The 23272-nt window shown below is 39.7% G+C and overlaps 4 protein-coding genes across 9 annotated transcripts; 3 read left to right on the forward strand and 1 right to left on the reverse strand.

Annotated features, from left to right (window-relative positions):
* The first annotated feature begins 2639 nt into the window (after positions 1–2639).
* Positions 2640–6279, forward strand: atp5if1a (ATP synthase inhibitory factor subunit 1a). Its single transcript, XM_006788030.3, has 3 exons — positions 2640–2827; positions 5798–5910; positions 5992–6279. Exons 1-3 carry the CDS (start codon positions 2756–2758, stop codon positions 6131–6133), a joined length of 327 nt encoding a protein of 108 aa, XP_006788093.1. The 5' UTR covers positions 2640–2755; the 3' UTR covers positions 6134–6279.
* A 107-nt stretch (positions 6280–6386) lies between these two features.
* hnrnpr (heterogeneous nuclear ribonucleoprotein R) lies at positions 6387–14194 on the forward strand. Of its 6 annotated transcripts, XR_015717067.1 has the most exons (16): positions 6593–6868; positions 7521–7681; positions 7775–7893; positions 8002–8109; positions 8276–8389; positions 8567–8743; positions 8914–9049; positions 9178–9383; positions 9475–9624; positions 9716–9837; positions 9922–10460; positions 12364–12424; positions 12756–12823; positions 13375–13435; positions 13720–13825; positions 13967–14192. XR_015717067.1 is itself a non-coding variant. In XM_087834546.1 (13 exons), the coding sequence occupies exons 2-12, from the start codon at positions 7525–7527 to the stop codon at positions 12396–12398; spliced, it is 1863 nt and encodes a 620-aa protein (XP_087690672.1). In that variant the 5' UTR covers positions 6593–6868; positions 7521–7524; the 3' UTR covers positions 12399–12424; positions 12756–13628. The 6 variants fall into 6 exon arrangements, 3 of the variants coding, with proteins under 3 accessions (XP_035762346.1, XP_087690672.1, XP_035762345.1); XR_015717066.1 differs by having other exon boundaries at positions 12756–13435; positions 13967–14194; XR_015717068.1 differs by lacking the exon at positions 12756–12823.
* Positions 14195–14903: 709 nt separating this feature from the next.
* Positions 14904–21318, forward strand: dnajc8 (DnaJ (Hsp40) homolog, subfamily C, member 8). The gene is made up of 9 exons (XM_006788024.3): positions 14904–14987; positions 15513–15614; positions 16149–16205; positions 16318–16384; positions 16667–16761; positions 16878–16949; positions 20465–20556; positions 20678–20753; positions 20856–21318. The coding sequence occupies exons 1-9, from the start codon at positions 14916–14918 to the stop codon at positions 20973–20975; spliced, it is 753 nt and encodes a 250-aa protein (XP_006788087.1). The 5' UTR covers positions 14904–14915; the 3' UTR covers positions 20976–21318.
* A 364-nt stretch (positions 21319–21682) lies between these two features.
* Positions 21683–22848, reverse strand: LOC118453985 (uncharacterized). Its single transcript, XM_035906448.2, has 3 exons — positions 22628–22848; positions 22233–22320; positions 21683–22156 (listed from the first exon to the last, which is right to left on the reverse strand). Exons 1-3 carry the CDS (start codon positions 22846–22848, stop codon positions 21995–21997), a joined length of 471 nt encoding a protein of 156 aa, XP_035762341.1. The 3' UTR covers positions 21683–21994.
* Positions 22849–23272: the final 424 nt, after the last annotated feature.

Here is a 23272-nt window from a genome sequence, read left to right on the forward strand (position 1 = left end):
AAGAATGGGGAAATTTATCCACCAACAAAGTTCAAAGTGCAGTTTTCTGTGTAACTGGTAATGTATTTCTTTTCACAAGCTCTCCTACAACACATGAGAGTATGCCAAACATCAAATTAAGCCAGTCTGACTTCTGTTTGACCGTAATCTCAGACAGTCATCACCTCCTGTACCCAGCAGTCACTGTTCTTCCTTCTCATATCAAAGCTTATGACTAATTCTTAGAAAATAAACTTCAAAATAATTCACCATTATATATATGTGAAGAGAAAAATCAGTAAACCTGACACTACCTGGTTTTGTGCAGCAGTATATGTGTCTAAATATTTGCCATCGAAAAAAGCTAACTCAGCGAGGAATTCAAAAAATACAACAAAAACAAACCAACATCATCCCCCAATTTTTTTTAAAGGTCCCAGACCTTTTGTTTTCAGCGTGTTCTTTCTAATCAAACGTTTGACATGATTTGTTCTATTCAGTATGCAAATTTAGTCTATGGGGTTTTTGTTATGTTTTGTTTTCCAGAATAGCTGCCAGCATTTTGAAAAGAAAATGACACTTATTAATAATTGTTCATTTTTAGTATTATTGTGTCCTTCTGAATACAAATCAATTATGCATAGCTTTAGGCCTTGTTGAATTTCATTTTAAATCTCTTTTTTGCCCTCTAATCTTATCCCAAATTGTTTTAATCTTTCTGCCAAGTACAATGAAACAGTTTTCTTCTACCCTCTGTGCATTAACTGCATATCTCCAGTATATTTTTATTACAGCAATTAATCTTGGCTTGGGTTACATATACTTGCATTTTCTGCTAAGATGCGTATCCACTGCCTCCTAGTGTATCCATTGGATAATAATCGGAACATTGAGTTAATTCTTCTCTGATCATTCTCTTGTAGGCAAATTCATGTGCAGACTGTCTTTGTCTTGCTGCATGACCCACTTTCTCTTGAAACTGTGGCCTGGAATATTTCCTTTAGAATTTACTGGTATAATTTGGACGTCACTGGTTTGTCAGTAATAGCAAAACAGGTCCAAGTTATGTATATATACACCACCACGTTTCACAGTTGGAGTAAGGTTCTTATCTTGGAAAGCAGAATTCATCTTTCTGCCAAAAATGCTTTTCATTTCAACTAACTCTCCAGTGTCACCCAATAATTTTTCCAAGAGTTTTCTGGCTTGGCCACATATGCTTAACAATTTTATGTTCAGTTGTATTCTTTTTGGAAACCGGCAACTTTCTCCTTTCAAATGTGAGGATGAAACCTGACAAGATGCTCACTAAAACCCCCCTGTGATCCCATTAGTTCCTTGTCAAATCCCTAGCAGATCCTGTTCCTCAATAAATAAATTGTAATTTATCATGTTTTTTTCTCTCATCTTTTAATTAGGTTCTGCTTATCTCTGTGTATCTGCTTGTTTTTGCAGTTATGTTGTGCTGAGGCATCCAGCACACTCTCTTCTTGGCCAAAACTTGAACTGAAATAAAAGACTTTGTTCTGTTTTCAAAATCATCTTTGGCTGATGTAAATAAATATCAAGGAAATGAGAAAGGACACCATCACAAAATTTAATATATAGATATACAGAAAATACTAGCTTAATTTGGATTTTTGTGCATGATACCATGATAATTAATCCCATTAATATCTGTGAAACAATCCAGTTGACTTGGATTGTTGAGTGTTATGTGCTTTGTATATGAGAAGCTGTAAATAGGGCGATCAGCTGTCCCTCTTTAAGTGGGACTGCACAGTGTTGGCACTCCTGTCCCACATTTTCAGATCACATCCTACATTTTCACTTGCTGCACAGGACACTATTCTAAAGCCTGGCTCTTACTCAGTGAGTGTAAAAGGAAAAACTTTTTATTTTTATTCAGACGTATGTTAGCCTGCATAATATTTTGCCAATTAGTGGATGTTACAAGTTACCAAAAAGTCTCAGCAGTAGTAACGTGCACCACTGTGTTTGTCCCACATTAATTTGTTGGGATTTGGTCATCTCAGCTGTAAATAAAATATCAGTCCCCTACCTGCAAGATGGTGTTTTCTACAGGCCTCTGTCAGATAGCAAACATCCAGATATTTTAGGAAATTTAAGCATCCATCATTTTGGGTTAACGTCAGCTACACTCCATAAGTCCATATCCAGAGAGCAATAGATATATATAGATAAAAGATATATATCCTTAAAAATATGAAGGATCGGGCTCAAGGTCATCTAGATGTCTAGATATTGGAATTTCAAATGTCTCTTTTTATTTTATTTTTTTAGATTCATTTATTTTTAGAAAATTATTGTCAGTAAGGATTTGACATTTTAAACTTTTCTGCAATTCCTATCACCTGGGATTACGTCCAGACAAATCAGAAATGTTGTGGTGTGAGGCATTTGAGAAACTGGACTGACACACTTGAAATTACATTTAATGTGTATGCACGCGATTTGTTTCTTAGATCTTATGTACATGACTTCTTGACTGAAGAGCTAAAAAAAAAATCACCTGAAAGTGCTGAAACAAGCTGAAATACGAAATTTAGGATGGAGCCATATGGACGTAACTGCTGCACTTCTCCCCCTCGCCGGGTGGTGGCAGCAGCAAGCGCGCATGTGCCACAAGCGGTTTTCTCCACGCCCATACAAGGCGTTTACTTCAAATTTCCGCATTTTGTGCTAAAAGGACAACTAGTCGCACTAAACTTTTCTCTGTTTTGGTGCAGTTGTTTTCGCTGTTATTTGAGTGGCAATGGCCAGACTTCTTCTGGGGGCAAACCTGAGGAGATGCGTCGCCTCTCAGATCAGAATGGCATCTGATCAGGTAAACTTTGGTGGGTTTGGTGACAGTTTTGGACGTTAGCAGCTAGCTCGCTAATGTCTGCCATATCGGTAAAAGGCTCGCGAGGAAGCCAGGTAGTCAAAAATGCGACTTAATTGGTGGAAAAAGCAAACAGTGATGTTTGCAAATAGAGACAGCAGAAGATCCCTCAGGGCTGCAATGAAAAACACGCAAAAAGATGTGCAGTTTTATTTACCCCTAAACACTTTACTGACTCACTTTTTTGCGACATGTCAGTTGGTTTATGGCTATATAGACTAAGTATGTGACATTAATTGTAACGCTGTTCTTATGAACAGGATAAAATAAATATTTTATCCCCTTTTTAGTTGTGTAAATACCTGAAATCACCAGCATTTATGTGCAAAACTGCTGAAATGTGGCAAGCTCTTTATCTTGGAAGGAAAATTTTATTAAATTAAGCTTTATTCATTGTTTCAAATATACATTGTTGCTGAAAGGAGTCCGTGAAAGAAGTGAAAAATCTAACCTTACTGTGTCATTTCAGTTGAAGGTTGGCACACCTTATTCAGACTCCAATGAAAATGGTCAAAGGTCAAAAAGATCACTGTTAAGTTCTAGCAGATCATTACATTCTAACAGATCATTACATGAAGGAACCTTTTAAAAACAAACGTGTCCATGCTCACAGGTGTACACACGGGTGCTTACACACACAAACTACACCCTTTTTGGCTCCTACCTCAAAGCACACTGTGCGCTGTTGATCTTACGTGCTGCACAATAATGTTTAATATTTAGTATTTACTGTTATATTCCCATATATCATCGTGATGTTGTTTATTGTATTGCTTTTGTTTTCTTCTGCTTGTTTTCTTTTTTCTTTCTCAACAGGTGATCCAGGTGATTGATATATGTATTTTTTTTTGTCTGCTTATTTAGTTGTTTTTTGTTTTTGTTTTTTTACCCTTTATCCCCGTCCCTCTTCTCCGCTGTTTCCCCCCCCCTTTTCCTTTCTCCCTTTTCTTTTCCTCATTCAAGTCTGTCCCGTATATAGCAAGTGAAAATAAAATAAATAAATAAAATAAACAATAAAAGATGGATCAAATAGACCATTACGGCAAGGCTGGGATGGTCAATTTGGTAAATTAAATCCGTTGGGCATCTTTCTTTGCCTTTAGACAATGATTCTGATGGCAAAAGAACCAAACGCGACAGGCAAAAAAAATTTTTTTAAAAATGCGACTTAATTGGTGGAAAAAGCAAAAAGTGATGTTTGCAAATAGAGACAGCAGAAGATCCCTCATGGCTGCAATGAAAAACACGCAAAAAGATGTATGTGCAGTTTTATTTACCCCTAAACACTTTACTGACTCACTTTTTTGCGACATGTCAGTTGGTTTATGGCTATATAGACTAAGTATGTGACATTAATTGTAACGTGTGCAAAACTGCTGAAATGTGGCAGGCAGCTCCAGGCCTCGAGTGCCGGTGTCCTGGAGGTTTTAGATGTGTCCATGATCCATCACAGCTGATTTAAAGGGCTAAATGACTCCTTAGCATTTCTTGAAGTTCTCCAGAGGCCTGGTAATGAACTAATCATTTGATTCAGGTGTGTTAACCCAGGGTGTAATCTAAAACCTGCAGGACACCGGCACTCGAGGCCTGGAGTTAACTACCCCTGCTGTAGTCTATTCCACATTCTGTACACTCAGGCTGTATCCCAATTCAGGGTCTGCAGCCTTAAAGTACGCAGTCTTAACGGTCCACAAGGGCTGCGTACTCAAAGACCGCTAAGGCCGGAAGTGCGAGGCTTGTGAAATGGGACGGTCTAGCCTCCGTCGCGCTGCCCAGGTTGCCTAGCAACCATGATACTAACAGCTGGAAACGTTTCATACAGCTTTGTTTGACAGAAATGAAGGAGAAAATCTTTTGTTCATTTGTTTGTTTGTTTCTACATGAGCTTTGATCATTCTCTGTAAGATTAAGGTCAGCTATTGAACGGCGTATATTTTAAAGTAAAGGCTTTAAAACCAAGTTAGTACAAACGTCACTAATGTCACATAACTTTGCCGACATTTGGCCAACAGTAATGTTTTAATATTCTTCATTATTAAACATTTGCACATAAATAAGTGACATAATATTCAGTACTTACTTAAAGTTTACTCTTCGGGCGCCCCTCATTCGCCCTTTTTTTTTTTTTTTTTTTTTTTGGCAAAATTATCCACACCCACCGTCGCGCTATGCATTCTGGGATATGTTGGGCCACGAAGTCTACACCGCCACATCCTTAAAATTCAGGGAATTGAGGGACGCATTTGAGGGCCACATTTTGAGCAGCCTTTGAATTGGGACAGCCTTCGTCGCGTCGCTACGACGTAATCGGCCTTAAAATGCAGCCTTTAAGGCTGCAGACCCTGAATTGGGATACAGCCTCAGTATGAGCTGCTGCTGCCTGGCACACTTTCTTCTTCTACTACAACATCCAGCTGCCTCCTTTAGAGGTTGTCACAGCGGATCGATTGTCTCCAGCTCATCTCACCCCATCCCTAAGCATCTTCTTCTTTATTATATTCATGACCCTACTCTGACATCTTCCTCTTTTCCCTCTGCCTGCCAGCTCTATCTTCAACAGCCTTTATCCAATATATCCACTATCCTTCCTTTACACATGTACAAGCCATCTCAGCTTTGCTTCCCTAACTTTATCTCCAACTGCTCGACCTGAGCTGCCTGTCTGATGTACTCATTTCTAAACTTGTCCAATCTGGTCATCCCAGTGAAGATCTTTACATCTTCAGCTGAGCCTTCTGTCATTTTGTCAGTGCCACCATCTCCAATGTGCCAAGATTTTAACTTGTGATGGATGAGCGTATACTTGTGGGTCAGATGGAAAATAAATGCACTTGTCTTGATTTACTGAAATGTTGGTCCTAACATAATAGCACTTGCACTTTGTGATGTATTTTGTTTTGTTTTTTCTTCTAGCTTGGTGAGTTGGGCAAGGGAGCTGGGAAAGGTGGTGGTGGAGGAGGCTCTGTGAGAGAGGCCGGAGGTGCATTTGGAAAGAGAGAAGTAGCGGAAGAGGAGCGATACTTCAGGTAAATACTCCCTGGAAGTTTTATTTTTTCCCCACAACACTTTCACCCATTAACTTTTATTTTTGTTTTTTCCGCTTGCAGGCAGAAGGAGAAGGAGCAGATGGAAGCACTAAGGAAGCATCATACGGAGGAGATTGACCACCACAAAAAGGAGATTGAGCGTCTACAGAAGGAGATTGATCGCCACAAGGGCAAAATCAGGAAGCTCAAACATGACGACTGAACCTTGTTATTTCTCTTTGAGTCCAGACGTATCATTAGGTTAATGGTTATTAGGCATTGATTTTTGTCCAGCTTATGTAAAGCTGAGGTCATGCTAACGCTATAACTTCAAAAACAATAAAATAAAATGATTCATTTTCACATGTATCCAGAATTAATTGCCTCTCCTTTATTGCCTAACTTTTTTTTTTTTTTTTTTTTTACTTTGAGCTTTGATTTGTTTATTAGAAAAAGGAGGCTGATCCTGTATGTAGAAATGTGGCTCCCATTGGGTTAAAGCGGTGCCAGTTATAGTTCATTCTCCGTGGTTGGATAGCTGATGGAGGGCTCGTTTTTCATCCCAGCGCTACCCGCTTAGTTTGAGTTGCAAAGCCCTTTTGAGCTTGGCCCCGGTTATCGCCTGGTTTGGTTGGCGTTAAGCTCAGCTCACTTCATTCCTTATAAGCGGTAAGCATACGTCTTAAACTTTCCATAAGCTTCAGGTTGTCCGATACGAGCACGCCGGCCTGGCCTGTCAAAACGAACATACTCGGCGAGTTTTCGTCCACATCTCGCGATGGTTGCGAAGCAGTGGCGTTGTTCAGGCGAGCCGACGACGAGACCGTATCTGTCTGGAAATTTGTCTCGTGGGTTAGACTCAAACATATTCCGCGCATTTAGACACCATTTGTATGTCCGATAGGCTAGTCGTTTCACGTTTTAACACCCGTCGGAGTTAGTTTCCTGATTCGCTGTGGTGAGTTTCGCTAACTGTGTGTTTGCCCGTGTACGGGGCGCGCGTGTACTTGATTTGCGAAAGGTGTCTTTCTGCACGGCGAGGCCTTCGTATGTAAGCTCGTTAGCCAGCTAGAAAGCTAACCATCATCATTGTTTTGTTTTTTTCCGCAAGGGCAAGATAACGTATTCGGGGATCCCGCTTGACTAAAAATGCTGTAAAATCTATCCAGCGTTGTCTGCTTGTAGAAGAGGGTGTTGTGGGTTCAAAAACATATGGACGTAAATACATAAAAAGAAAAGCATTCATTTCGCTGGCTTGCAAGCTGCATGTGAAGGGGGGCGGGACTGAGGCTGTACGTGTTTTCTTGAAGTGACCAGGTTGTTGTTGTGCAGTACATTATAACGTGTCGACGCAGATTATAGTTATTAAATTACATTTATAAGAACTACAGTTCCAGTGAGTCCTATTTTTTTTTTTAAATTAAATAGAAACCATAAAGCTTGTAAATCAACTTGATTAACTGCACTTGAGTCGATGACATACATAAAGATTGAAATGTAGTTTAGGATCGTGGATCTTTCTATTTATTGGTCTGATTTTAAGTAAAATAACCTGTTAAGAAGAACCATTAAAATTAAGTAAAATGTATTTCTTTGCTTTGCTACTGAAGGAGAATGGCTGCTGCTGAGGTAAACGGTAGTTCTGCCCCGGCAAAGGAGGAGGAAGAGCCTATGGATGTGACCACAACACACACAGAGAACTACCAGACCCTCCTTGATGCTGGGCTGCCCCAGAAAGTAGCTGAAAGTCTAGATAATATCTTCCAGACAGGTGAGTGGCTGTTTGTTTATTTCCACTAAAAGAATAATGTACACCTGCTTTTCTGTAGCTGGGCCTGATGCTGAACGTCCATTGTACCCGTAGGCCTAGTGGCATACATTGACCTGGACGAAAGGGCTATCGATGCACTGCGGGAGTTCAACGAGGAGGGAGCGCTTACTGTGCTGCAGCAGTTCAAAGAGAGCGACCTGTCCCACGTACAGGTATCCACATAGGAGAAAATGAATAGACCCATGTCTCTTTGCCCTTGACAGGAGTTTTAACTTGACACAAATTGTTGCAAATTATCTCATTTGTTTTTGTTTTTTCAGAATAAAAGTGCTTTCCTTTGTGGAGTTATGAAGACCTACAGGCAGAGAGAAAAACAAGGAAGTAAGGTACAAGAGTCTACCAAGGGCCCAGATGAGGCAAAAATAAAGGTAAACAAAGTCATTTGGCTAAGCTCTTTTGTGTAGCAGGTCAGATTGAATGTCATATAAACATGCCTCTGCAGCCGCAGCTCAGTTAATGTTTGTTTTGTGTGTGTGTGTGTGTGTGTGTGTGTGTGTGTGTGTGTGTGTGTGTGTGTGTGTGTGTGTGTTTCAGGCCCTGTTGGAGCGCACAGGATACACGCTGGATGTCACTACAGGCCAGAGAAAATATGGGGGTCCTCCACCTGAGGATGTGTTCAAAGGCACTCATCCAGGCAGTGGAACTGAGGTAGAGAAGTAATTGACAGATTGAAAAATTGTCTGTCATGATTTCCAAGGCTGGGTTTTATTATTTGAGTAAGATTGAGAAAATATAAGCTAAGTGTCATTCATAAAGTCTAAAAGCGTAATGTTTTGCAAATCATTACGCTCTCTCACATTTCTTTCCCCTCTGTCCTCTCCTCAGGTTTTTGTTGGAAAAATCCCCAGGGATTTGTATGAAGATGAGCTGGTGCCGCTCTTTGAGTCTGCTGGTCCCATCTGGGACCTCAGGTTAATGATGGACCCTTTATCTGGTCAGAACAGAGGTTATGCCTTCATCACATACTGCAATAAGGATGATGCACAGAAGGCTGTGAAGCTTGTAAGTAATGTCGAGGGAAATATCAGTTCATATTTTAACAGCTTGAGGGGAAATAGACTTAAAGGTTTACTTATTAGAAAGTGAAATAACTTGTGCTTCACAGTATTTTCAGCTCATTTCACTCATTGTTAACTTGTCTGGGGGGTTTTTGTTGTTTGTTTTTTTTACAGTGTGATAACCATGAAATCCGCCCTGGCAAGTACTTGGGAGTTTGTATATCTGTTGCAAACAATCGCCTGTTTGTCGGATCAATTCCAAAGAACAAAACAAGAGAAAGTATATTGGAAGACTTTGGCAAAGTGACAGGTTTGTTTCTAACATGCAGGTTTTTGTTTCTTAGAGACTCATTTAAACAAATTATCAGTGCTTAAAAAGGATTGATAAACACACACAACAATGGTTGTGATAGTCAGATATTATTGTTTACCTCACAGAGGGTCTCCAAGAGGTGATATTGTATCATCAGCCGGATGACAAGAAAAAGAACCGTGGTTTCTGTTTCCTCGAGTATGAGGACCACAAGTCCGCGGCACAGGCTCGCCGTCGCCTGATGAGCGGCAAGGTCAAAGTGTGGGGAAACCCGGTCACTGTGGAGTGGGCTGACCCTGTAGCTGAACCAGACCCAGAGGTCATGGCTAAGGTTAGCAATTTTAGTGTCTCACTGTTTAATACACATCAGGCACGTTCTGCATTCCAGTGCGACAAACATACTGTTTCCTCTGTTGTTACAGGTAAAGGTGCTCTTTGTGAGGAAGCTGGCAACAGCAGTGACTGAAGAGCTTCTTGAAAAGACCTTTTCCCAGTTTGGAAAGCTGGAACGAGTGAAGAAATTGAAAGACTACGCTTTTGTCCATTTTGAAGAGAGGGATGCTGCCGTAAAGGTGAGTTTCTCGTGCTTTGGCCAAACCTTTTTGCTTGTGTGACGATTCCATGAGTTTCTTTTATGAGAAACTGATTGTTTTGTTGGATTAGGCAATGGAGGAGATGAATGGGAAGGAACTGGGAGGAGAAGAAATTGAGATTGTCTTGGCAAAGCCCCCAGACAAGAAGAGGAAAGAGCGCCAAGCAGCTCGGCAGACTACCAGAAATGCGGGGTGAGTCAGAGATATCTGACTGGTCAGCTGACGTCTTCTCATTTAAGGAATCAACTGCTTGAAGTGATATCTTCTTCTTTCCAGGTATGATGACTACTACTACTACCCACCTCCACGCATGCCTCCGCCGGGCCGAGGCAGGGGCCGCGGTGGCCGAGGGGGCTATGCCTATCCACCAGATTACTATGGCTATGATGACTACTACGATGACTACTATGGCTACGACTATCATGACTACCGTGGTGGCTATGAAGACCCTTACTACGGCTACGAAGACGTGTACACCATGAGGGGCCGTGGTACTCGTCCCAGCAGGGGAGGTCCACCTCCTCCCAGGGCTCGTGGAGCTCCACCAACACGAGGCCGGGGTGGCTACGCCCAAAGAGGGCCACCCCTCGGTGGTCCGAGGGGTGGCCGAGGAGGGCGAGGTGCCCCTTTCCAGCCTCAGAGGGGCCGCGGTCCTCGCGGGGCCAGGGGCAATCGCGGCGGCAACGTCGGCGGAAAGAGGAAGGCAGACGTGTTTAACCAGCCTGACTCCAAGCGCCGCCAGACCAACAACCAACAGAACTGGGGGTCCCAGCCCATCGCCCAGCAGCCCCTGCAGCAAGGGGCCGACTATTCTGGTAACTATGGTTACAGTAATGACACCATGGAGTTTTCACAGGATTCTTATGGGCAGCAGTGGAAGTAGATGCACCAAAAGGTATTTGGCAACAAAAAAGAAAAGAGAAAAAAAAAGAGAAAAACAACAATAAAAAACAAACAAACAGGAGATTGGCCACAATGTTTTTGATTGACTTTTTATTCTTCATCCTTCGTGGAAAAAAAAAAATCTGTATATATCTCAGAAAAAATAAAAATAAATGGACAGACCCCAGAATTGGCTCAGGATGATTGGCTGGAAAGCCTTTTGGCTGAAGAAATGAACGTAACCGTTGTGGTGAATCATTTCCTACTCCTACGGTTACATTGGGACACGTGTCTTTAAAAAAAGAAAAACACTCAAAAAACGCTTTTATTGTTACTTTTTGTTCCTGGTTCTTTTTAAAGCCAACAATGAACAATTACACACACAAAAAGAAAAAAGTGGACATTTCCTTCTCAAAAAGTCTGAGACAACATTAAATAATGAATATTGCCTTGCAGGAAGTTTCTGTCCATGCCCCTTTCCTCCCTTCTCCTTCTTGTACTCCCTTTATTTGTGGTTTCTCATAGTTGCTTTAGGGACTTGCTTGTAAATAAATGCATATGGTAGAGCTTTCTTACGTCATTTTTTTTCTTTTTGTTTTTGCAACGGTGGAGAAAAGAATCCACAGGAAGGAAGAAAAATCAAAGTTTTGTAATGTTTAAAGTGTATGCCTAGCGTTTCTAGATATAGACAAATTGTGTTTTTTTGTTTTTTAAACTGATACCATAACTTCCTATGTTTTCTTTAAACTTGCCCAGTAGAATTTGGTTTGGCTTACCTTAAGAGCCATAGCAGTTTGTTCTCTGATGTTCTTTGTATTTATAACTTTTACGTTTGTTCCGTTTCAATAAAACTCAGCTGAGCATCAGTCAATTGTCAGATACTCAAATTCCGTGTTGTCATTCAGTATTTGATTTGATTTTTAATCTCAATTCTCACATTTGGATGAATATCTTCTTTTCCAAGTCAAATTCTTTCTCTCTCAAAGGTTAATCACAAACGACTGAAATTGCGCAGTCAGACAACGGGACGAGAATTCGAAAGGTGTCTGGATGATACAAAAGCAGGATTTATTTTTTGTATTCCTTATTCTTCAGACTGCAGTAATATCCTGCACACTGAATTCATGTTGTGAATGTTGCAGCAACAATTAAAGGGACCGCACTGTAAATTGGACTCCTTGCAATTACCCAAGATTGTTCCTGTCTGTCAAACGGTGAACAACCAGCCTACCGTCACTTAATGCTGTCGTTTATGACGAGAAGATGGAAAGCAATTTACTCTTGTGAAAATAATGCAAATGCTTATTGAGCTTTTTATTGACCGGCATAACATTTGATAATTGGAGAGCAGTGGGTAGCTAACACAGGATTTTCACAGGTGTAAATTTCCAGCACCTCCCAGCTCCAGTGTTTTGTTTTTTCCCCTCTTCTTTAGGGCTGACATCTTATGAAACTTAAGCTCTGTATCCACAAACTTTCAAGACAAGGACAGTTTTGGATAATAGTAAAAAAAAATTATTCACACGTCTGTGGCCCTGATACTGACCTCCTTACAACATTTAGAGCAACACATTTGACTTGGAATGGATTTTCTGCAGCTAATTTCCAAAATCTGCACATCATCTCATCGTCTTTTTCTCTCCTTTTGAAGACCCCAAGGATCTGACCATCCAAATTTCCTAAAACGCACCTCCAGCTATAGCAAGCGATCACCTGTCAGGATCTGTTTAGAAAACTTTTTGGTTTTGTTTTGTTTCTTTTAGCCATTGCGTTTTGGTGCCATGGTGTCATTGTATTTTGTTTCATGTGTCTGTCCTCTTATTCCAACCTGCCTAGGTGGAGAAGCATTGAGAGCGGCACCGCTAGAATGAGGAACTCACCTGAACGGTACTCAAGGGTGAGCTAGCCTTGCACAGAGTACTGTCTCCTCTTCTCTAGCTAATTGTAATCACTGGAGAAACACTAGCCCTAATTATACACTATGCTTTTATCATCTCTTTGCTAATATACTCTGCTGTGAATCAACGTTTTTTTCCCTTGGGTTTTTTTTTTTTTTGGGGGGGGGGGGGGGTTTCTCTCTCCTCTTTTCCAGGCTTTCAAGAAGAATCAAAAATTGATTGAAGAATCATTGGAAATAATAATTCAAACCGGCAGATTTCTGGGGTTTAAAGAACATGGGAATAATGGGTACTTCATTCACAATTATAATGCCAATTTTTCATCTAAAGGTCAATGGGAGTCGTGCACAAATTTAGACTGATTAAACAGCCAGAAGGGCAGCCAGCCAAGGAATTTGGTAAGCACTTGTAAACCTAAAACTATGCAAAACACCTGCTGCCTGTCTCAGCTTACTGCACCAAAATCGTCTGTTGTCTCCATGGGTTCTTTAATTTGGGCGGTGGGTGCGGAATGGACATTTTTCCCCTTCTGTGCCACTAGAGGTAGCAGCTCTGCACCAGCACTACCAGTGGTGCATTGTTTCCTTAGCCGATGCTGCACTTATTGGCTATTTTCAGAGCTGAATAGGTGTTAATTAGGGGGTCCATATTTACTAGAGAAGTTACTTTTCATATTTATTCAATCCGATTTTGAGCTGCTAACTTAAACATCTGTGAAACTGGCCTGTGTTTAAACAAAGGCTGCACCTCTAAACTGATGTCTTTACCCTTTACCGCCACAAGATGGCAGTAGAAGGGCTACATTATTTATGTTTCACAGGTAAGCCGGGGATGTAGAGCTAGTTACTGACACACACACATTTTGATTAAAGTGCCTGCAAATGCTGGAGTTTCCATAACAGCCTCTCATGTCAGAACTGTGTCTTTATATGTTGCCTCTTGTCACCAGGCAGTAAAGGAGCTGCCCCCATCCATGTGAATGGGTTCACAGAAATGGAAAGGACTGATTGGTAAGATTGTTCATTATCAAGTAATACTCAGAAAGACTAAATATGATTTTATTTTTAGGTTAGTTCATGTTTTAAAACAATGTTGGATGTCCTAGTTCTAAACTTCCCAGAGCAAGTAAGTCTTATAAGGTTTTCAGAATAAAAATATATAAAGTTACGGATTTTGTGGATTTTATAAATGAGCATCATATGACTCTCTACAGTCATGTGCAGGGTTTGATGGTTAATGTTTAAAAATCGATCAACCAGGATTTTTTAGCAAGCTTTTTGTGTATGTTTTCTAGGGACTGCTATCCCTGATGATAAACCACATACCACAAGATGAGGAAGGTGCAGAGGTCCAGAACCCAGGGAGCACATCAGCCACGTTAGGCTCAACAGAAGTCAGAGGTCAGAAAGTTTTGCATCGTAGTAATCGTATAAATGATCCCCTTCTCAGCTAGAGCAATGTTATGCATCAGAGATGTGAAGATTTTCTAGCGCTTGATTTTTAAATAAATAAAAACATGTCCTTTTTTTGTCTTTGGACAGAAATCGAAGAAAAAGATGGACACGTGACCCACAGCTCCATCAGAGGCCTTTGGCTCCGCCTAGTAGGCTGCCACTGCTCATTCATCCAGCTCAAAGATTTACTGCTGGAAGAGGGAACGATCTATGTATCGGACTGTTTGATACATGTTATTGCACAAATAAATTTGCAGCTTTGTGTGTGCATATTTTTTTTCTTTTGTATAAACAATATTATACCACTACAGCATTTCTGAGATCTCATTGGAAATCATTGAGTGCAGTAAACTATAGCTAACTGTCTCATAGCACATTTCCAGTCAAACCAGTGGAAATGGGCAATAGAGGAGTGGACATATGTGGCTCACTGTAGACCTCAGCCAATCAAGCTGATTGTACTCAACTCACTGCCTCACATCACTCAATACAAATAAATACAGGAAGCACAGTTGACCTAAGCAAAGGAAATTTCATGCCTTAAACGTTTAAATAAATATTGCACAAGTTACACAGGATGTCTGCACCATGGTACTTATAAATATATATTCTTAGATGTTCAGTCAAGTGTGATACGATGAATACACCGACGCAGATGTGTACGACAGTGGGGGCTGGTTTTGACAAAAGGCTGAAGACATGTTACAACAGAGTCCTGCACCAGCTTAAAGATTTTAGCAAAGCGTTGTGAAGGCGTGACCGCTGTTTGTAATCTTTCGTCGCTAAATGTTAAATGTTGGTTAAAAAAAACCGTCGAAGCGGAAGTAAAGTCTTCTAGTTCCTGTCATGTCAAAACATGCCAATGCAATGTTTTTAATTTGAAAAACTTTAAACCTTTCTAACGCAGCACATTCATTCACTTTTATATTTTTTTCAATATTTAAAATTGTTATAAAACATGTGCTTACGTTACGTAGGTTTATTTATAATCTGTAGTCACGTGATGTCACTACGTCACATGTAAACCCGAGCGAAGATGGCGACCGCCGAGGGAGAGTCTTCTGTGCATAATGTGTCGGATGAATTATTTCAAAATTTTTACACTGAGGTAAAGCAGATTTAAAGTTAGTTTGTTCACTTTAAAGTATCGGTTGCTGTCTTTGCACCGACTGAAGCCGGTTATTGAGCGATTACCGCGTTTGTCACCTACGAGGCCTGCTGACATCAGCTAACGAGAAGCTAACGTTAAACGAGATGTTTGTGAGCAGCTTCAGTCTTCTGTTAGTACGAAAAAAACACCGCTATTTGGGCTTATTTTATTCATTATTATCAGCAGCCAGTACTACAAGCCATGTTACCTAAACTATGGCTTGCTTAATAGGAGTTACTGCGTTGGCGGGCCTTTTATGAAGCTGCTGCTGGGTCAGTGTACATGTTGACCTGTATTTATTTAATGAGGATAGCTTCCTGAAAAGATTAAAAGCATCCTTCTCGTTCTTCGTATTTCATTCTTCGGAGCTGGCTGACATAATTCAGAAGAAAATAAAAAATGTATTCCGGAAGCCTTGTTTGCCAGGAGCTTTGCATTGTGAAGTTTTTCACTGTTTTGTTTTGCTGCCATTCATTTTTAAAGGTGAAGCAGATTGAGAAGCGAGACTCTGTGTTAACCTCCAAGCAGCAGATTGACAGACTGCTCAGACCTGGCGCATCATACTTCAATCTCAACCCTTTTGAGGTAACCTAGTGCACTAATGGTGTCGTTTTTGTTTTGTTTTTAATTGTTATTATCATTGTTAAATATGCTACCTATCAATGTATGTATGTAGCATATTTAATAATTCATTCACACTTCACTTCTAATTAACAAAGGAACTGCAATAATGTGTATAGCTTTTAGGAGCTTATGTAATTGATATTTATACTTGATGCTTACTTATTATTTTCATATCTGTATCTTATTAGACCTAAATCAAAGAAGAGGAAACAATTTTAAAATGTACCCTTTTAAAAGTTGTGAACACCGATCTTAGGAATCAAATCATGTTTTTTTTTTTAAGTGACAGTCTTCCTTCGTTCTGTGCAATAATTTTGACTCCTCATACTACTCACTCAGTCAATCTGAAAGGATCTGTGATTGACCAAAGTCACCTGTCAGGGACAAAATTTTCCAAAGCCTAATAACAGAACCCAAGAGTTCATTGATGAATCAATGTATCAATGCTATGAGATCCAACGCTATTAACAATTATCGATTTCAAATCTCTTTCAGGTTCTGCAAATTGATCCAGAGGCAACAGATGATGAACTGAAGAAAAGGTTTCGGGCGGTAAGGAAGTCTTATGGAGGAGAGGCTTTTCAGTAACCTTATTTTTACAGACATAGCGTGTTCTTTGCAATGCTGTTTTTGTTTTTCATTTTAAATCTCTTTTACTTGGCAGTTGTCCATTTTGGTCCATCCAGACAAAAATCAGGATGATCCAGACAGAGCGCAGAAAGCGTTCGAAGGTAACAATTCTCTCACGTACATCTCTTATGGCTTGTATTTTTGTACAGCTCCAAGTTAATTAAAATTAATTTATTGGCTATTTGGACACTCTATAAACTCTGGAGGGAAAAAAAACCAAAACCTAAAAACCAGTTTCTGTCTCATTGTTGTTTTTGTACAAATTAAAATAAAAAGTATGAAAACAACAATTTGACTTTGTTAGAGCCTCTGTGATACAGTTATCTGCTAATCTTACATTAAAACCACTCTTTAATCGAGCCTTAATGTTATACTATGTCCAGCTGTGGACAAGGCATACAAACTCTTACTGGATCCAGAGCAGAAGAAGAGAGCCTTAGATGTGATTCATGCAGGAAAGGAATATGTGGAGCATATGGTGAGTATTTTCCACAGTGAAAACAAAAAATCTAATGCTTCCTCCCCCCTCCTTCCATGTTACTCAGCTTTCATTATATGGACTTTTTTAATGCGATGTTTCTTTATATTCTAAAGGTAAAAGAGAAAAGGAAACAGTTGAAGAAAGAAGGGAAACCACTGGATGTGGAGGAAGATGATCCCGAAATGGTAAGTTCTACTGAGGTACTGAAACTTTTATTATAATTTTATTGTAATTTCAGAACCACAATGTTTTAAAGGGAAGGCATGTGAAGAATAGTTCTGTCTTTATCACAAATTACTGGATTAGCAAGATGTAAAAAAAGAGGGATCGTGCTATCACTGCAAACCAATAGCAGAATTTTGCACCAGGAAAGACATTGAAGTAAGTTGTCCCGAATTCAATAAATGTTGAGCAATGAAACAAACCAACAGAGGCCCAGAAGAGTGCAATCAAACAATGAGCTTATTAAAACACACACAGGAGAAGAAGTATGCAGCATCACATCAGCACACGTCTCCTGCTAAGAATACACTTGAAAATGCTTTTATAACATCAGGCTTAACGCCCCTTCTCGCGTCGATTACAGATCAAATACATTGATAACAGTAAATGGTACATCTTAGATGGCTAAAAACTAGAGGTGGGAATCACCATACATCCCACAATACGATATTATCACAATACTTAACGCACGATACGATATTATTGCAATTTTTTTTTTTAAATATTTTGCGATATTCAGATTCTGTACATAAAGGTAAACTTTATCAATATTCATTTTATCTAATAACAAAGTCTCACACTCAGTCTTTCTCTCATTTCAGTCAGTTTTATTGTTGACAAACTGAACGGTTTGTATTACAGTCTAGTCCAACTTAACTGAATGCAACCATCTGGTACAATTATAGCTATTCTAAACTATGCAATTTGTGAAAACTATGCAGCCCATTCAGCAACTGAAGAATTTGAAAGTAAATTAAAACAAAATATAATTTTACATTAAATAAAAAAGTTTTAAACTTAATTAAAATAAAACATGTCTTAATTTAAAATAAGTAAACTGTCATGTTTATTGCTGCCAAAAAACAAGTTAAACACATCTGGACAGTGAAGGAATGTCAGGATTCTTGCTCAGAAAAAGGAGCTGATCAACATGCTCTGAAGTCCGTGTCCGATACCGATATTATAAATATGGATATCTGCCGATACCGATATGAATCCGATATAGTGTTTTTTAATCAATAAAACTGTTTTTTTTAATATCTTGCTGCTTTTTGTATAAGTTAATAGTTCAGCAATACTGATCAATCTAATAAACTTAAACCTACTCCATCCTCCCTATTCTGGCATTTTAAAGAGTAAGCAACCTAACTAATAGGGTTCTAAAACTTCCAGCAAAAAACCCAAAAAAATAGGGAACCACCCACCCTCCACCTCATGATGCTTAATCGACATAATCAAATTTAATTTGATGCAGTGTGGAAAAAAAATGCACAGAAATAAATTATTTTTCAAGAATAATTAAATAGATTCAACATCTTTCTTCAACAGAATTGCAGACTGCACAGATGGTACCTTCCCAAAGGAAAAAGTACTATAGCTTACTAGGGTACATTAGACTTAACAGTTACTATATACTGTAATAGACTTCTATATATTTTACATCAGATTAAAACTTTGGTTGTAAGATTCAGATAATTATTTATTAAAAGCTAGACATTTTAAATGAGAATAAGAAAGAAAAGTATGTCTTTGTGCCCCCTTTTCCCTGTTAATGCCCTATCGGCCCCCCTGGCTAAACTTTGCTAGATCCGCCCCTGCACAGTTACCAGCCGTCAGCTATGTAGAAAAAGATCCTGGTGTAGAACATAAATAAATTCCAACAACAGCTTATCAAGGTTAAACGTGCTGCTGTTGTTCGGCCGCTGGTTTCTTCTTTCTGATGCAAAGTGGGCAATAAACAAACAAGAGAGACTCGCGACAGAAAAGCCGATCAGCTGATCATTAAGCAGTTTCACGATTGAAGTAGCAGCAGGAGAGAGAGAGAGAGAGAGAGGCAGTCACTCCATATATTGGTTGTTAAGCTTAACGCGGGAATGCTTTACAAACATTCAGAGATGAACTTACACACTTGCTTTACTTCTCTCTGGGATAACTTCCTTGGAGATGAAATGCCGGATTGGTAGCAAGGCTACAAATACACACAGCGGCTCTATCACCTGACTCACACTGCTCCAACGTGCTACGGTTATGAGCCGAGTTACGCCGTGTCACAAGTTTTGTGAGGTGCTTTTTTTGATATTTAATGGATCGGATTACATTTTTTTATTTCTCTCCGATATCCGATACAGTAATTTAGGTCAGTATCGGACCGATACCGATACGTAATATCGGATCGGTCCATCTCTACTACACAGTAGCGATTTTTTTCCCCCACCCCTACTAAAACAGACACAGAAGTTCCTCTTTCTATACCACCTTCCATACATGGCAATTAATTTCAAGCCTAGATGGTCCCTGAGGGCTTGTCCTTTCTTGACTGGTCTTCTGTCATCTGTTACCAAGCAAACTGAAATGCAGTTAGAAGCTAAATGAATTTCGGGCCTTTGGCCTGGCAGGTTTCTGGATTATATGTGTTTTTAAGCATGTACGCAATCCTTCTGTGCTCCAAGTCACCTACACAATAGATTGTGAAGACATATCTATTGTGTAAAACCTTCTTTAATAGACTGAGCATCAACTCTGAATGAGCACAAACATGCAATGTGTATAAAAAAATTATAGCTGCGCCTGTACTAAAAAGGTTAATATGGTTGCAATAGCTTTAATAAACATATTTAATGCAATATCAATGCTGTAGGATATATTATTAATGCAATGTTAATAATGCAGGTTATATTGTAGCAGTAAAATAATTTCTGTACCTCCACAAAGTGTAACTTAATAGGGGGGAGAGGCTTTTAAAAAACAATATTTTGGGGCAAACTCTGTAAACCTTTATTTTTTAAATCTGATTTGTAGTTTTTATGTGGCAGACGCCATTGAAATTAAAGTACTTTGAATAAATGCCCAGCAGTGTTACCAAAAGGCAGTGAAGGTGAATGAGTTTAAATACCTGTGATCAACTATCTAAAGTAACAGAGTGGTGAAGAGCAGAGTAGAGGGGGTGATTTGTGACAGAAGGATAGCAACAAGAATGAAAAGGAAGGCTTTCAAGATGGTAGTGAGATCTCCTATGATGTATGAAAAAGCACTGACAAAAAGACGTCCAGAGGACCAGAATAGACAGGATTAGAAACAAGTAGATCAGAGGGACGGCTCGGGTTGAGCAGTTTGGAGACAAAATTAGAGAGGCAAGGCTCAGTGGTTTGGACATGTGCAGAGGAGGGATAGTAAATATACTGGATTGAAGATAGAGTTGCCAGACAAGAGAAAAGAGGGATGAGCACAGAAAAGATTTGTGGAAGTAGTGAAGGCTTTATGTGACAGAGGATAATAGGAATAGAGGTAAATGATCCACTGTGGTGATTGCTAAAGGGAACAGCTGAATTCAGTTAGTTCAGAATTGCCAGTTAACCTAACCTAACATGCAAACATGTGTCAGCCCTGGTTTAGTACTTGGGACCTTCTTGCTATGAGGAAACAGAGCTAACTACTGTACTTCATATCATACATGTTTTTTATTTTTCTTTCTCTCCAGTTCAAGCAAGCAGTGTACAAACAGACCATGAAGCTGTTTGCAGAGCTGGAAATCAAGAGGAAGGAGAGGGAAGCAAAGGAAATGCATGAAAGGTAATTGGTGGGATTTTTAAGAACTTGGTTGCTGCTCTGTATGACTAAAACATTCACCCGTCTTTACCACTTGGTAGTTTGTTTTCATCCATAACATCCTGGATTTCTCTCAATTTACCAGGAAAAGGGCGAGAGAAGAAGAAATCGAGGCAGCAGAGAACGCTAAGCGACAGCGAGAGTGGCAGAAAAACTTTGAGGTGCGTTCTTGTATGCCAGTTGTTACGCATCTGTAAATAGAAACACGATGACTGTGCCATTTGGATTTCTTAATTGAAAAATAATATTTTTATTTTCTTCAGGAAACAAGAGATGGACGTGTGGACAGCTGGAGGAACTTCCAGGCCAAAGGAAAAAGCAAAGAGAAGAAGAACAGGTCCTTCCTAAAGCCCCCTAAAGTCAAAATGGAACAGAGGGAATGATGTAAAACTGGACTTCACTCAATTAAATCCACTGTTTAAATGAAAGAAACACTTCTGTGTATCCTCTCCTTGTTGTCTGCGGTCATCTGTGTAATCATCATCACAGCCATCAGCATTGTGTCGTAGGACAACATCCCGAGCCCGACAGCTGTAGTTTTGTACTTGGCTTTTCTAATGTACATATTTATGATCTGGAGCTGGAGATCATACCTGCCCCGGTTAATAAAGAAATTATGCATCTTCCATTCGTGTGACAGAGGGTGGAAGCATGGTTTGCTGTCATTTGCTTTCTTGTTCTCCTTGTTGTTGTTTTTTTAAATAAATCTTTGTCTTAACAAGCCTACTTCACTGTGGTCTCCAAAACTGTTAAAACTTGCAGAAAAAAGTGAAATAACTAGATTATGGGATACAGATATCTATAAGCTATGTGGCATCTATGCTTCTTATTATCTGGCTGTCATTGATTCCTTTTATAAGTAGAATATCAACTGGATACAAATTTACAAATGTGTTGTTGGAACAGGCATTCTTGTTGAGAACCTACGTCTCTGTGCATGTCTTCTGTGTATTCATAATATAAATTTAAGCAGCTCACCGTTTTACTCCCAAGTTATGTTTTGGAGAAAATAAATTTTAAAAAACTGCTTAGTTTCTGTTTTGGCTTTTTTTAAGGACAAAATGGAAAAAAAAGACTCTGAAAATGAACAGTGGGAAAATAAAATAAGTTTAATAATTCAGTTTTAAAACTTTTTGCAGTTGTGCTCAGCAAACACCATGAAACAATGGCGATAGCTACAGTCTATAATTTGTAAAACAAACATCAAAATAAGAAGCAGCATTGTCTGCCAGAGGAAAAAGAATACTTCAGAAAATACAGAGTAATATAAATATGTTTCCCGTCCTCCTGGGTTACATGGTGAGAGCCAGTCTCATTTTCTCTATCCAGTCTCATTTGCAGAAAAATCTGCAAAAGCATGTGGCTCATTGAAAAAAATCTAAACGTCTTTACGCGTCCCATCTCACATGACTTTGCACTGATCTCCTGCACCTGCACCAGGTGCCATCACAGCAGGGGATGCATTAGTAGCCCCCATCAATCCATCCAGACTGAGGCCCTGAAAGGCTCCAAAGAAGGAGTCGTCCTTGGCCGGGGTCGGTTTCCTCCCGGAAGCGTTGCTCTGCTGCAGGCACAGGTGTTCAGGTTAGATAATGACACGCTGATAAGTCAGTTGCATTTGAATGTAGCTGCTCACTTACCCGTGGGAGGCAGTGATGGCTCCTGAAGTGAGTTTTCCTGACAGTCCTTTCAGCGTTCTTCTTGGCCAGCATGGCTTGCTGACGTTTCCTTTGGCAAACAGCAAAGAGCAACATTTAGCGTGGCACATGGGCGAGGAGCTTATTCATGTGAGGAAGAGTCTTATCCTCACTAAGCCAGGTCTGTCTGGCCAAGAGTCTTAGCTTGATGACAAGATAGTAACTGAAAATCATTGTTTTCTTAAAATACAACAGCAACTCTAACTCTTGTTTATTGTATTGCAAAGAAAGCTAAAAGTGATCGTGAAAAACTCCACACCCTGGCAAAACCACATTAAAAACTGAAATTCAATCAATCAATCACATGAATGCTTCTGTTTAATTTATTATTTTTTTACCTTTCCCTCTTCAGTTCATCCTGGTAAGCTCTGAGCCAGGAGTCTGGCACTTTTTGGCTGTTGCAGGGAACGCTTCTCCTCCTGCTGAAGCTCCTCCTGCGGGTGAAGCTGCTTCTGCGGACAGACTGGCTCCTCCCGGCGCCCCTCTTGGCAGTTCTTTTCCCCGACACACAGCTGGTGAACTGCTTCAGGGGAGCACCCAGTGACATTAAGGAATCCATTTGCGGCGTTTGTAGATGTCGCTTGATTTATCAGGTAGACTTTTCCGAGTATTTAAGGCAATATCAGCATGAAGGTGCGACTCTTTGTTTGGGATAAATATTCAGCAGCAGAAGTGAGGCTTTTATTGGAGACTGTAATCTGCAAATAAAAAGTACAAGCAGAGAAAACTTTAATACCTCTATATTGAAATTTAAAAAAAGAAAAAAATACTATCCATCCTTTATTTGGAAAAGTCTTTGTCTGTGTCCATCAAAAAGAGACACCCTAAAGTCACAATTTTACAAAACATGTTGCACATGGTTTAAAGAAACAATGACTGACCTTTGTGCGTTCTCCTGTAGACACAATGGGCTGATGATATCATTTGTCAAAGCTGTAAAGCAAAGGATCCATTTAATGCTCTGCTGCCAGCACTTCAGCTTG

This window comes from Neolamprologus brichardi, chromosome 22, assembly GCF_056152115.1.
Source record: "Neolamprologus brichardi isolate AB-2024 chromosome 22, ASM5615211v1, whole genome shotgun sequence".
NCBI classification, from domain to species: Eukaryota; Metazoa; Chordata; class Actinopteri; order Cichliformes; family Cichlidae; genus Neolamprologus; species Neolamprologus brichardi.